Source organism: Armigeres subalbatus, chromosome 3 (assembly GCF_024139115.2).
Source record: "Armigeres subalbatus isolate Guangzhou_Male chromosome 3, GZ_Asu_2, whole genome shotgun sequence".
Classification (NCBI taxonomy): domain Eukaryota; kingdom Metazoa; phylum Arthropoda; class Insecta; order Diptera; family Culicidae; genus Armigeres; species Armigeres subalbatus.
This window is the reverse complement of record NC_085141.1, coordinates 262,394,534-262,409,114: the sequence shown is the minus strand read 5'-3', so window position 1 is coordinate 262,409,114 and position 14,581 is coordinate 262,394,534. Positions and strand designations below refer to the sequence as shown.

The 14,581-nt window shown below is 39.9% G+C and overlaps 1 protein-coding gene across 1 annotated transcript; it reads right to left on the bottom strand.

The window, feature by feature from the left end:
* Nucleotides 1-485: 485 nt before the first annotated feature.
* On the bottom strand, nt 486-14,069 carry LOC134219391 (neuropeptide FF receptor 2-like). Its single transcript, XM_062698115.1, has 6 exons — nt 13,844-14,069; nt 2,307-2,405; nt 1,929-2,232; nt 1,367-1,866; nt 833-1,089; nt 486-704 (listed from the first exon to the last, which is right to left on the bottom strand). The coding sequence occupies exons 2-6, from the start codon at nt 2,391-2,393 to the stop codon at nt 566-568; spliced, it is 1,287 nt and encodes a 428-aa protein (XP_062554099.1). The 5' UTR covers nt 2,394-2,405; nt 13,844-14,069; the 3' UTR covers nt 486-565.
* Between the last annotated feature and the right edge of the window lie 512 nt (nt 14,070-14,581).

Here is a 14,581-nt window from a genome sequence, read left to right as displayed (position 1 = left end):
ATCGCAAACTAATCAATAATTATAAAGTGCGCAAGAGATAACAGTTTTATCCTACCATATTTGTCAGTTAAACTCCCGTATGTCACAGACGGTTTTCATTCTATCAACTAGTTCCACAACAACTCAAGCACTATTTTATACACTGCATCTGCCCTCACTTCACTCTAAATCTCTTCAACGACGTACCCATTTTTTGTCAACCTGTCTCTGCCACGGAAAACAGCACTACAATGACGCTATGGGGATTACGAAGCACTCTCCCAGGCGGTTCTAATCTTCTAGTTGGCCTGTTATGCGGAAAACAATGATGATCCCATGTGCACGCTAATAGTCTGATAAGCGGTGACATGACCCTCATATCTTTGATTTGAACCCGCCATATCGATTATGGAGGCAGAAGCAAATCCATTCCAATCGGAGACAAGCATAAAGGATATTAATTACGTTTGATAAGTATTGCAAACACTGAGAATTTATTACGTTGGTAACAAAAGACAATTGATGCTTCTTTATTGCTTTTACGATTGGTGATAAATATATGTACAAGAATGATACGATTGTTTATTTATCGCTTCGGAACATTTTGTGCTGTTTCCGAAGATTGTGTGCCGTCAGCTTCTGGGGTTTTGGTTTCTGGGATCCTTTCACTAGCACGCTTATCTTTCCATCTGATTGTAGAGTTCAACCAATTTGCAATAGGTCGCCTGAAAGAAAATAATATTCTAATCATTTTTTCTGAGATACGAAGAATCTTTTTTAACTTTATTGGAGTGATTATTTATTTGGTGCTTAAGCTCATCACTTTACGAATAATGTGTTCTGTGTAGTTTACCTTTTTGCTTCTCTGTATAACATTGATCCATCAGTACGTGTTTTCTTGGAGAATGAGAGAATCCTGTGATTTCTAAGTTTTTCTGTGCCTTCTTCATCGTCAGTGAAGCGTAGAAGCGTTCCCAAAATGACCGAATCTTTGAATGCTTTTCTGAACGTCCTATTGGTGAGACCATAAATGACCGGATTCATTGCAGAGTACAGAAATATAAACGCCACTTTGGCGATCCACCACAGCATGATGAAACTTTCACTTATCTGTAAAATATGTTCAACAAAGATATCCATAGGTACCATGTCAATATTTTAATGAAGTAACCGTTCTTTTCTTTTGTAATCTAACTATAATTTATTTGGCGTGACCAAATCACCTAACATCCACAAAATCTCTGATCATATAGAGGAGGCTTTAGTGATGCATTTCACCCTGACGATAAAATTGTCCTCAGATTATGGTGCATCTTCTTATTGCTTCTGTATTCAAACTTGCTTTATAAATACCTTAATAATTATTAAATTATACTCAATTACTTACCTCAAACCTATTACCGTCATCCACATCTTTGTAGTAAATCAGAAGCATAACGGTAAAAGGTATCCTCACCACCACGAAGGTTATCAGAACTATAAATAGGGTCTTCGCCACTCGGCTTTTATACCGCACCACCATCGGATGCTCTCGATTCATTGCTTTTCTTTCATAGCGATCTAGCTTATATAGAATAGTAGTGTAAGTAATCAGCATTACACACAGCGGGAGCCAAACCAACAAAACTACGATGTAGTCCCAATATAGCGGCATCACATGTTTATCTTCTGAGCAAAATGTTTCTCGAAAATTACTCCAGTTACGTTCTTTGTAGTTTCGATAGATTGATAAAGGCAATGCAGCGACGAATCCCAGAATCCAGCAAATTGCCGAAGCTATGCTAACGCTAGTCATTTTAAATCTTGCCTTCCTGGACAGTACAATGGCTGCCAAACGATCGTAGCTGACGACACATAATGCTAGCACCGAGGTGATGAGTAGTCCACCTGACAAATTCCATACAAATAAACTACATTACATCGTCAAATAATTGTATTAATCGGATTACCTTCAATAAAACCTTCAAGTTTGCACCCGATAGGTCCCAGAACATAACTTTGATGAATATCATGCAATATGAACACTGGAGGACAAACCAATAAAGTAACCAGATCAATGAGAGCAAGATTAGCGATCAGCAGATGCGTCGGCGTGCGCAGTGATCGGTTGGTGAAAATAATCTCCAGTAGGGACACGTTGCCAAGAATACCAAACAGCACAATCGGTATCAAAATCGATAGCTTCAAAATAATATCTTTATCGGGTATTTGATCCCACACTTCCAACGGGTAGGAGTATTGCGATGTGTTGATCTGTGGGGGAGAAAAGGTAATTATTTAAAACTCATAACGATCAAGTGTATCATGTCTAGTCGATGATGACGTACCGCAACTGGCATGGCCCAGAAAAATCTTGGGGCGGGGACTCTTTGAAGGGATGCATCTTCTGGTTGTAAACTGAAGCCGGTTTTCATCGCTACTAGGTCCTGTGGTCAGAATGAGAAATCTTTGTTTTGAATGCAAACGATACTATTTATATGCGATTGCCAAAGCAAATCAAGAGAATATAGCGGTAAGCTGTGATACGTTCGGCATAAATCAGTCTTTATTCGCCATTCTGTGGATGGATTCATAACATATGGCCAATACCTCTGGCTTTTAAGCCGAAAATGTGCATTTTATATGGCAAGAAGTGGTGAATCAACCCGCTATTGGCTACTTCGTACCTTAGATGGAAGCATACCTGAGCAATGGCATATAGTAGTTTAAGATAGTTGAAGTATTTGAAGATATTCAATTCATCTGATCACCTGATCCCGAAATAGTGGTTCTCATACACTGGAATATCGGTATTTTGGATGATACGATTAGCAAACGAATTAGCCTGCTTCTCAAAATAATGAAATTTTAATGTTACAAGCTTGAATTGAGAAATAGTTTAAAGGAACCACTTCTCTCGAGGACCAGTATTTTGGGAAGTTTAAAAATTAACCCAGGTAAAATTGTATTTCAAAATCTGACATAACATTATTAATAATAAAAATGTGCTCATTTATGCCTCGAGCTCATATTTAAAATAATTTCTAAAAAAAACCATAAGAATTTGGAGAGTTGCTGCAGAAAACAGAATCAAATTATATATCCAGAGCAGAGAGTGTATATGTGGATGGTTTTGATACCTGTGTTATGTAGAATAGAAAGATCTTTTAAGTAATAATATAAAAACAAGACAACGTTGAAGATGCTCGCAGTGAATAACATGGAAAACCAATTCTATTGTGATTTACCCATCTCAATTTAGCTTGTAGGCTTCCGTATTTTTCGATCAAAGAAGCACTATTTAACTCTCATTGCGAGACAGCGAATGTAAAACTTAATTAATATGTGTACTCAATATTTAATATGGACGTTCTAAATCCGGACCGAAGCTTCGGAACAAAAGTTCGTTGGATTTATTAATAAACAACAAACACCATGCGTGAACCGCAATGACCTCTATATCTACATACGGAGGTCCGCGCGGCCTACCCGCGACGTTTTTGTTGTTGGGATGAGCATGGTGTTCACTGCATCACAGTACTCTCTACTGCAGCTGCTGGTTTTGTTGAAGACGCCACCAGCGCTGTAGTTTCGACATAATCTAGAGTAGTATCCATGCCGCTTACAAGCAGCATGGGATTGCGTTCAACATCGAATCGCGGGCATGCAAACATCACATGCTCTGCCGATTCTAGCACACCTACACATTCCGGGCACTCCGCAGAATCGGTGAACCCGAACCTATGCAGGAACTTTTTAAAGCAGCCATGTTCAGACAAGACCTGTGATAGGTGGAAGTTGACCTGACCATGCTTCCTACTAATCCAATTCGATACCTCCGGAATCAGTCTGTGGGTCCAACGACCTTTGACTGCAGTGTCCCATGCTCTTTGCCATTAGAGCAACTAAGCTACTCTCTTGACACGTCGCACTTGCACCGAGTCCCAATCGTTGAAGCAATCTACATCTTCCTCCAGAAGTAAGTCTATCGGCATCACCCCAGCAATGACGCACACCGCCTCATAAGATATGCACCACAACAACCTCAGTCTTGTGATGTGATAACGCCAACCTCCTTGAGATGAGCCATTCTTCGACTCTGCTAATCGCGTTTGAAGTTTTCAAGAGTGTTGCCTGTGACCTCAAGCATTACATCATGCGCAAAGCCTTCTCTTTTCACACCAGCTGGGAGATTTAAGCGTAATACTCCGTCATACATGATATTCCACAGAACCGGTCCGAGGATCGATCCCTGACACTTCAATCGACTGCTGACCAGCGTCGGTGTCGACTAACAATATCCTGTTCTGAAAATAGCTTTTCAGAATCCTGCACAGATAATCCGGGACTCTCAAGCGATGCAGGGAATCAGCTATAGCTGCCCAGCTAGCGTTATTAAATGCATTCTTTACATCTAGTGTAATCAATGCACAGTACCTAATACCTCTCCTATTCAAACCACGCGCTATCTTAGCCGTTTCCGTTACCGACCGAATTGCTTCGATGGTAGAACGGCCTTTACGGAACCCATACTGGTTGCTTGATAAGCCACCAGCACACTCCGTATAGTCCGTCAATCTATTCAGGATCACCCTCTCTAACAACTTACCAGTTGTGTCGAGTAGGCAAATTGGTCTGTATGCCGAAGGCTCTCCCGAGGATTTCCCAGGCTTAGGCAATAGCACCAACTTCTGCCGTTTCCAATGATCTGAGAAGTTTGCTTCGTCCAGGCAACGTTGGAGGCAGCTCCTGAACATATCTGTAGCGGCAAGAATCGCGTGCTTAAGAACCAGGTTAGGAATAAAATTCGGCCCTGGTGCCTTGTTTAGCTTGAATTTTCTTGCAACGGCGATAAGCTCATCGTTAGTCACTAGCGGTACCACGTTCACTGACTCGTACGGTGTAGCGGGCCAGTCCAATGAGTCATGCTTCGGGAACAAACCTTCAACGATCCTGGCTAACATTTCCGGGGATTTCTCAGGAGGTGTGATGTTGGTCCTAGCCATCACTATGCTTTATGCATCCCCCCATGGAGTATCGTTGGCCATCCTACCCAGCTCTTCAAAGCAGGCTCTCTTACTACATTTGATATCATAGTTCAGAGTTCTGCTTGCTGTTTGGAACACATGGTGTCTTTCTTGACTGTCCGCTTCGGTTTTAGCACGTCGCAACCATTCTTTCAGCTCTGAGACAGGTTCTGCGAATATCAGCTTCCGAGCTCGTTCACTAGAGCATCGGTTTGCGGTTGCCGGTTGGCATAGTCCTCCTGGGCATTGTCACGTCACATGCTCGTGTTAGGACATCGGATAACTCATCACCACTAAGGCCTAGAGTCCGATTTTCCCACCGTAGTGATTCTTCCAGCAGTTCTGGGTCGAACTGCGAGGTACGCCATCCTAGATCAGCTTTACTGATCCACCTTGTGGTTCTGTTGGGGGGTCCAGCTGACCATAAAACGTATTTCCTGATGGTCACTAGCAGTATACCCTTCGTGAACCCTCCATTCAGGCTCCACCGTCCATCCCGCGCTGCAGAAGGCCACATCGATGCATGACTCGCCATTCGGTCCTCTGAACGTTGACGCTTGGCCCTCGTTCAGCAGGACTACGTTCAGTACCGCTAGAGACTCTAGCAGGATATGACCTCTAGCGTTAGTGAACCGAGAGGCCCAATCCACTGCCCACGCGTTGAAGTCACCTGCTACAACTAATGGTTTAAGACCAGTTAGTCTCGCTACAAGATTATCTAACACCCTAGTATACTACTCTATGCTCCATGTAGGAGGACAGTAGCAGCTACAAAAGTAATGGATGGGGTACCTCCCGCAAGTCCAGATGGTCACTATTCTGGACTTACCCGCAACCCAACTGCTATGTTTAGCAGGGATGCGGTACGGGTCGGACAGCAAGGCAACATCACTCTTATTCTCGTGTACCGAGTGTTGTAGCAGTGCTTGCACTGCCTCGCAGTGGTTGAGATTTAGCTGAGCTACTTTCATGATCGAGCCCGTCTGGAGGCCGGACAGGCCTGCCCACCATCGGTGTTTATTGTCTGCGCCAGGAGCACAGATCAAAGACCTCGGTGCGGCCTGGCAGGTTTGAGCCTTGTGACCTTCAGCTCCACACATCCGGCAAAGCTGACTCCGATCAGGACCTTTGCAGTCATGTGACTTATGTCCGTAATCGAAGCACTTGAAGCAGGCCTGAGGTTGATGGTTTGCGCTCACCGAGCATACCGACCAACCCACCTTCAGCTTGGCCTTATCCAGCATAACCTTTCCGCAACCGAATCGCGGTATCCTGGAATTCCGTCCAAGTCTCGGAATTGGATTACCTCTACTGGGCATAGGGCTCTCACCTGAACCGCATCACGCAGCACCTATTCTGCCAACTTTTTATACGCGGAACTCTTCCGCGCAGCATCCCGCTTCAGGACGAGGATCATCTCGCTCTTCTGCGTTCTGCGGATGCAGTTGACATCATCCCCTAGGCCACTGAGCTTTTCATCGCCCCTTCAGAACGTCAGCATAGCTCTTACCATGAGACTTGACGATAATTGCTTCGCCTCGGTCCTTCCTGTCATGACCATTGGAAGATGTGCCCTTTCCTCTACGGGCATTTCCCTTCTTGGTCAATGGCGCCTTCGCCTCCTCTACTGGTTTTCGCTCCTTCTTCGTCTTTTTGGGATTCACTACTTCCCTCCAGGCGAACTTCGGTAGTCCTCGTAGAAGGAGGAACTGGTGATGAGATCAATATATGTTCAATAAGATGGGAATGGGAACAGTTACCGGCATCAAAAGTATGCATGTCGTGCTAGACTCTCCAAATTGAGTTACAATCAAGAATAATCATCTAAACATAATTAGGGTTTCCTACCCCATTCCCGGCCTAACATGCGTACGACTGCATTATTTGAACCGGTGCCAGCAAAAGTGGTTGTCAATTTTGGGTTTTTTACACCAACGGCTTCTATTTGCAAAGATCTAGTAAGGGAATAACGAAAAAGTGATTTTTGGCAACTAAATCTGGAAATATGCACATTTTATTTTCTGGTATATATCACAATGGCCATTTCGTTGCCAGAAAAAGTGGTACATGTACAGTTCCACCCACTAAAATCAGCTTATTTAAATGAAAATTCAGCAACATGACTGTTTTCACAACAGATTTTCATCCTATTCTGCATTTCAAGATAGTTTACTGCCGTTTAGAATGATTTTAAAATGTACATGTACCACTTTAACTGTCAACGTTTTTCGGTTTCTGTTTCCTTTTGTTCCCATTAATAGTGGTACATGTGCAATTTGTTCTGATAAACTTGACGTTTGTCATAAAATTCGCTTATTTTTCACTACTATCTTTAGGCACATCAGTCGTAACATGTTGGTACAGTTTAGTTGCAAAAAATTGCAAATATGAATTTATTATTCGATGTTTTTGGAAAAATGCGTCTCCTGAAAAATTTGCTCAATGTAACATGTACCACTTTCGCTGGCACCGGTTCATTTAATTGATATTTATGACAGGAAGCAGCTTTTCCTGAATTTTGTGGGCTGTATAATACTGCACTGGGGTTCAGTTCTGCTTAAAAAATAGCTATTCGTGCTTAATATCGTTCAAAAAGGCTTTTATTTGATTTAAAATAACTAAGTGCAGCACTCATTTCAGTCATAGCGATTTGCCATTCCGGCACACGTAAAACCAGTTCCCGGCCCAAAACAAAATTTTACTCGATCTCTCAACATTTTACTCTTATTCTCTCTCGGGACGGTAGAAAATGAGACGTAAACAAAAATATGCACATTCCACGACAACAAGATGCCAGATGGTATTATTCATAATCATTTTTATTTGGTTGAAAAGATATATTTACTCATCCAAATTTCTTTCAAACGCTTAAAAACAATATTCTTTTCACCTTTTGAAATCGAGAGAATTATAAATAACATGATAGCGTCAACGTATTAGTCAGTTTTCCTGTTAACGATGAAGGATCATTTTCATACTCCTGGCCTTTTGGCAGCACGGTGCGGCTAGAAGTTCTTGGGCCGAGGTGATTTTTTGTTCGGTTTGAGAATACATTTTAAAATGTATTCTAATATGTTTAAATAAGTTCTAGTGAAACGAACTAATAGGAAGAATTGAAGTGCGTGTGTTTAGAATTATGGTGTCCCAACAAACATTCACTAGTTTAACTAACATCAGTGTGATGATTCAGTTCAGCACTGTGTTGAATTACAGGGGATGTCCAAAATAACTGGGATAGGCAAATTTTGGGCATAATTAGATGTGTTGTAACTGTGTCAATTATTATCCGATTTTGACAATTCAGGGATGCCTGAACTAGAAATTTAATGTAGTTTTATCATATGTCCATGGAACCGACCATGGTCATCGGATACCGGAGATATTCCGGGTTTTTCGAAGGTAGGTTCAGAACCGTGAATTTGTGGTGGGTATTAGGATAAGTTGTGGTTAAAAACAGAATAATATTCTTCTTCTTCTTCTTCTTCTTATTGGCATGACATCCCCACACTGGGACAGAGCCGCCTCGCAGCTTAGTGTTCATTAAGCACTTCCACAGTTATTAACTGCGAGGTTTCTAAGCCAAGTTACCATTTTTGCATTCGTATAACATGAGGCTAGCATGATGATACTTTTATGCCCAGGAAAGTCGAGACAATTTCCAATCCGAAAATTGCCTAGACCGGCACCGGGAATCGAACCCAGCCACCCTCAGCATGGTCTTGCTTTGTAGCCGCGCGTCTTACCGCACGGCTAAGGAGGGCCCATGTTGTAACATCGAATTCGAATTTCGAATTTCAACTTATGGTTCCAATCAGAAAGAGCCCTACTTTATTTATGGTTAATAATATTATTCTGTTTTTAACCATAACTTATCCTAATACCCACCACAAAATCACGGTTCTGAACCTACCTTAGAAAAACCCGGAATATCTCCGGTATCCGATCACCATGGTCGGTTCCATGGACATATGGTGAAACTACATTAAATTTCTAGTTCAGGCATCCCTGAATTGTCCAAATCGGATAATAATTGACACAGTTACAACGCATCTAATTATGTCCAAAATTTGCCTATCCCAGTTATTTTGGACATCCCCTGTATGTCTGTACTATTTCTTATCGCAACTTCTGTTCAGGCTTTGTTCACACAATTTTGGAGAAGTTATACAGCTACAACATCTCATTTTGAAAAACAACTTTATTACCTGATTCGTTAAACCTTTATTAAGCATTTTACTTAGCCTTAATTCAGCTACATGTAAATTCTTCGAAAATAATAACGCATTGAGAGTACCATGATCAAGATCTCCATTAAGTATTGCAATTGCTATTTTCATATAATCATATTTAAAATTTTCCTAAATCGGGTCTCGAACTGCTGACATTTGATCATCCGCCGGTAACGTTGCCATCCGCGCCATCCTTGATTTGTAAGTTATGGCTTACTCAATGCAAAACATAAATAATCGTATGGCTGAATATGAATCATAATTGGACTCTTAATCAACGAGTCAATCTGTCAAACTATAGTTTGTTAATAACTGTACAAGATTTTTATTTCAACCATTGTTCAGTCAGTCATAACCATTCAACACTGGGAAAAAATATAAGAAAATAATGTCAAAACGATAAAATAAAATTCGTCTCCAATGATGGGGTTTATGAAAATTTAATGAATTTATGTTCGACCTTTCTCGGATACTCTGAATAACCGGTCGCGATATTATTCTGCCATCAATACCACACATGCAGCGAGTAAATAACTACACATATCGACATTTATTTACATATAAACAACAACTAGTATATAGGAAATCTGTAACAGACATGCAATATGGTCGACTTTACAAAAACTGCATGAATTTTCTTCATTGCACCAGCAATTTTGTTCGTTATAATCTCCAACAGCTTTATCCTAGATCAGGAATTAATTATGTATCACGAAACAATTATGCATTACTATGTCTGAAACTTGATTATGCATATGTACAACATGTGATAGATTTAGTTCGGAAAAGGTATTGGAGGGTAACCGCCCTTCGGTGGGTTTGATCCTGACCCCAGTTCGCATGACAGGTGCTTTCCCTACTAAGCTACGAAGGACCTCCGTTGTCCACCCGGGTGGCTTAATACCCGGCATATAGGCAATTAACTTTGAATGTACTGATCTCGAGTGGCGATCTCTCTTCGCTTGTGTGGTCGTGTTGGGATCTGACGACCAAACTGGCACAACCTCACACAACCCTACTTCATTGAGCGCCGTTGCTGATGAAGCAAGTGTGTAGGAGCCGGACAATACTAAATACTCATCCTACTTGGTTGACATTGTGTACAAAAATACATTTGAGAGAGTTAGTTCTGAAAATGTATTGCGAGAGATCGGCTGGTACCTGGTGCTGGGAATTTGGTTTCATCAGTACCCGCTAAGCTGCGGTGGACGACGGAGGTCCTTCGTAGCTTAGTAGGGAAAGCACCTGTCATGCGAACTGGGGTCGTGGGATCAAACCCCACCGAAGGGGCGGTTACCCTCCAATACCTTTTCCGAACTAAATCTATCACATGTTGTAAATATGCATAATCAAGTTTCAGACATAGTAATTAATTTCCACTCCGGGTGGCTTAATACCCGGCATATAGGCAATTAACTTTGAATGTACTGAATTATGCATTGCCCCACGAATATAAAAAGTCTGAGTGTTCTTGTCAATTAATCCAACAATGTCTTGAAAATAAATTATTATTTTCCTATCCTATTTTTTTTCAAACGGAAAAAGCATAAACTATTATTATGTTTTCTCCCACTGTGCGATAAATCCGGTAAAGGTGAAATCCAATGGTTAAGAAGGACAACGGTTGGAATTGTGGCTCCGCAAAGTGTCACACACGACTGAGCCTACCAAATAAATGAACTGGTAAAAAAAAAAGGACAACGGTTAAGAAAGACGTCTAATGCTTGCTTATTAATCTACTATTCAAACACAATTCTACCACCCTTTTAGAGCATCTCATCATAGTCGAACAGAGAATTTTGAAAATCATTAGTTCAGCACATTGATGAACTTCCCCAATGTGCTGAAATGTGATAAAACTAAAGCGTTAGTAAAATAAAGGTGGTAAACAAATAAATAGGCCAAGTCGAATATTAGTTGGACCAAATGCTGAGATGAAATCTGTCTAGCGAATTATTCAGCATCCATTTCATTCAGCTATGAAGATTACAAATAAACAATAATTCGACTTAGATGCTTATTTGTAGCTTGTCGTTGTTTGTTGGGTAGTGATTAACAACTTAAAGCAATGGTTGTATCGAGCTCTGTGACGATTTTCAGGTAGGTGTTTATTTGATGATACCGTTTTGTAAAAGTGGAAAGAATCACTCCGGCTCAGTGGTGTGGCAACGGAGAGCGAAGTTTTGAAATCTACATTTCTATTTTCTACAATTGGATCAATTAGGAGTAAAACAAGTGGTTGAAATATATTGAGTATTGTGAAAGATAAATGGGAGACTTTTTAAAAATTATCAATCATAAATCATTAGTTTTCTGTGCAGTGAGCCGGGAATCGGGTCCATAGGCCCAAGTAGTGATTTACCCTATTGTTATTCTGTGAATATGAAAAGATTGGTTATAACCCTTTGATAAATATTTTTCCCCAAGCATAACTACTTAATTACTTAACGTAATGAAAATTTACATTATTTATTTATCTGTTCTAATGCTGTGTCTACATAATACACAATGTATGTCTGTAGCTATCAATTACATCCGTCTAGCTAACTGAAGACCCTATCCTACATCTCAAGATGTTTATTTGTTTGTGAAACACAGTGAGAATGATTGACTGATCCCATTCCTCCAGCTCATGTTGCAGTTTTACTTAAGGACAAGCCTCCCGGAATCCAAAACTAATTTCACTCGCGTTCTGGAGAGCACCTCACTCGATACGGAGGCAATGCACGACTGTAATTTTTTGTTATTCCACACATGATAGTTGTACGTAGCTTCCGTATTGAATGGGGTGCCCTCGTAAACGCGAGTGAAAATAGTTTTGGATTCCGGGAGGCTTGTCCTTAATTTGTGTTTTCACATAGAAAAAAACAGTAGGTATGCAAAAGAGCAGAAGTTTATTTTAGTATGAACCGTAGTGTGAAATTGTATTCATGAATCATGCTGGTCATTTCGAATATTTCAGATTTGCTGCGCGGCAGCATGGGTCAAATAATAAATTATGTAAGTTGTGCGTTGCTAACGTATAATCTTTGAATCACTAATAGAAAATTGAATAATTTTACTCATTAGTTTTGTGAAGATACGATTTACCAACGATTTACAAAATTAAAGTTGCGAAGATGCCAATTTATCAATTTTTAAGCTCTAGGTGTATTCTGGTGATAAAAGTATAGAAATTTGTGACAAAATGTGTACGTCGAAGTTATATTGTTGTACATGATTCATATACTTGTTCCTGGAGATATCAACGAGAGTCATTTAGATCTTGCTCAAGTTTTTTTCTCGACTTAACTGTCAATCGCGTCGCACTCTAGATCGATTTCAGTTCGAGCTTGATGGTTTTCTTCTAAACTCGCGTAATCGTAATATTTTAACATTTACTCAACTTTCCTTGCGCAATGTTTTATCTTTTCATATATACAAACACAGCTGATCATAAGACGTGAGGAATTCTAGCAAATCGGTCCATCCGTTGGTGAGTTGTATTCCTTCAAAGGGAATGTAAACTCATTTTTATATATAGAAAAAGATTACCGCCGGTTATGTTATGTATACAAATGTCATCGCTAGGTTGGATTAATTTGGATATTGGTTTGTATTCGATGGTGGCGTTGAGGTGCGATCTCTACAAATGTGTTTAACAACATTAGTTCAAGCCTTCATGTCTGTTCTCTGTGGTTTAATGCTTCATCACTACATGACTTTATGTATTGTTAAGATTAAGACCTCAAATGACAGTTCAAAATCTATGATCCACTAATAAAAATCGATTAAGTTTATTCGTCAGTTTTGTTAAGTATCTTAAGTATCGAGGTTAACCATTTACTAAATTCTGAAGATGCCAATTTGTCAATTTTGAGCTCGAGGTGTATTTTTGGCGACGATAGTACATATAGAAGAAGACATTACATTCGGTTTTGCTCCGGACAACACGGAGTGTACGACCATCATAGGTAGTACATATAGAATTGAAGCGGGTCTTCAGTTAGCCTTGCAAGCAAAGGCATAGGATTGCCAATCTGGAGACGGCAAATGGCGAGTTCGATCTGTTCTAGGATGTTTTCGGTCGAGAAACATTCTCGGCATCCTGGGCATAGCGTATCCATTGTACTTTACCACACAAGACACATATTTATGCAATTAGCGGGCATATAAATGCTTTAAATTAATAACTGTGGAAATCCTAATAAAATTCAAAAGCAGGTCAAGATCCAGTTAAAAAAAAGAAGAATAGAATTTAATATTTCAGCTAAAAATTATAATTCAGTCTATCAATAAAATATACACACCAAGTGTTTCATTTCCAAGTTCAACAGAATCAGGCCTGATGTAACTCACAAATTGCAAGAACGAATTTACAGCAACATATTTGTTTTATCTCAGTAACACTTAGGTATTGAACACTCAGATGGAAACATAAATTCTGAGAATCAGAGGCGCTCACCTCGAAAATAAAAAAAAAACAAAAATTCATAGATCTGGCAAAAAGTAATTAACTGCATGCACCTCATATTTAAAATTGACAATCTCGACATCTTCATAACTTTGTACAGCTTGATATTTTTGTCGCATAGTGATTACTACACAACACTCATCACATGGTTGTTTTACGTTGCTCGCCAAACTTACCCAAAATTGTTTTGTACCTCACTACACAGTAATCACTACTTTCCAATCGAGATTCTGACAAAAGACTGGCGAAAAATCCAATCATCTGCTTAATCCAACGCAAAGAGCATATAAATTCCAGTTACTCGGAGAGTACAGATACTTTTATTTATAGAACATTTTCCGAATAATAAAATAGTAGGTATACCACGCCAGAGTCTGTTTTTCTTCCATATCGCCGGATTTACTTCTCTGGCTTCAGTTCCTGTTTCAACCATTTGCGATTGCTCCAAACTTAGGACAATAGGGAAGAATGGCCAAAATGCACACCTTTGACCATGTCGGTGTTTTGCGCACTAAATCCTTACATATCAAAACAATTTGATGTACATATAGCATATTACTAGTATAGTACTAGTACTATTTAGTATACAACTAGGCGTTTGCGGCTTCTATATGCATTCAAATTTTGATTACAATACATACAAGCACAAGAATTGCGCTCTTAAATAAGAAATAAACGGGAACAGTCATGTGTTGTTTAGAACAACGCTAATTAAACGAAGAACAAGTTTGATCTTGTTACGTACCAACCCAGTTTCATTTTAATCCTATCGCCATTTGTTCAAGAGATTTGTATACATTTGAGATTTTAAACTATTTTGTCCCACTAGTGCATTTTAGGCGATCACCTTCCAATATGATTCAGCATGAGTTTTATCTTCGTCCTAAGAAATGGCAATAACGGTAACGCATTAT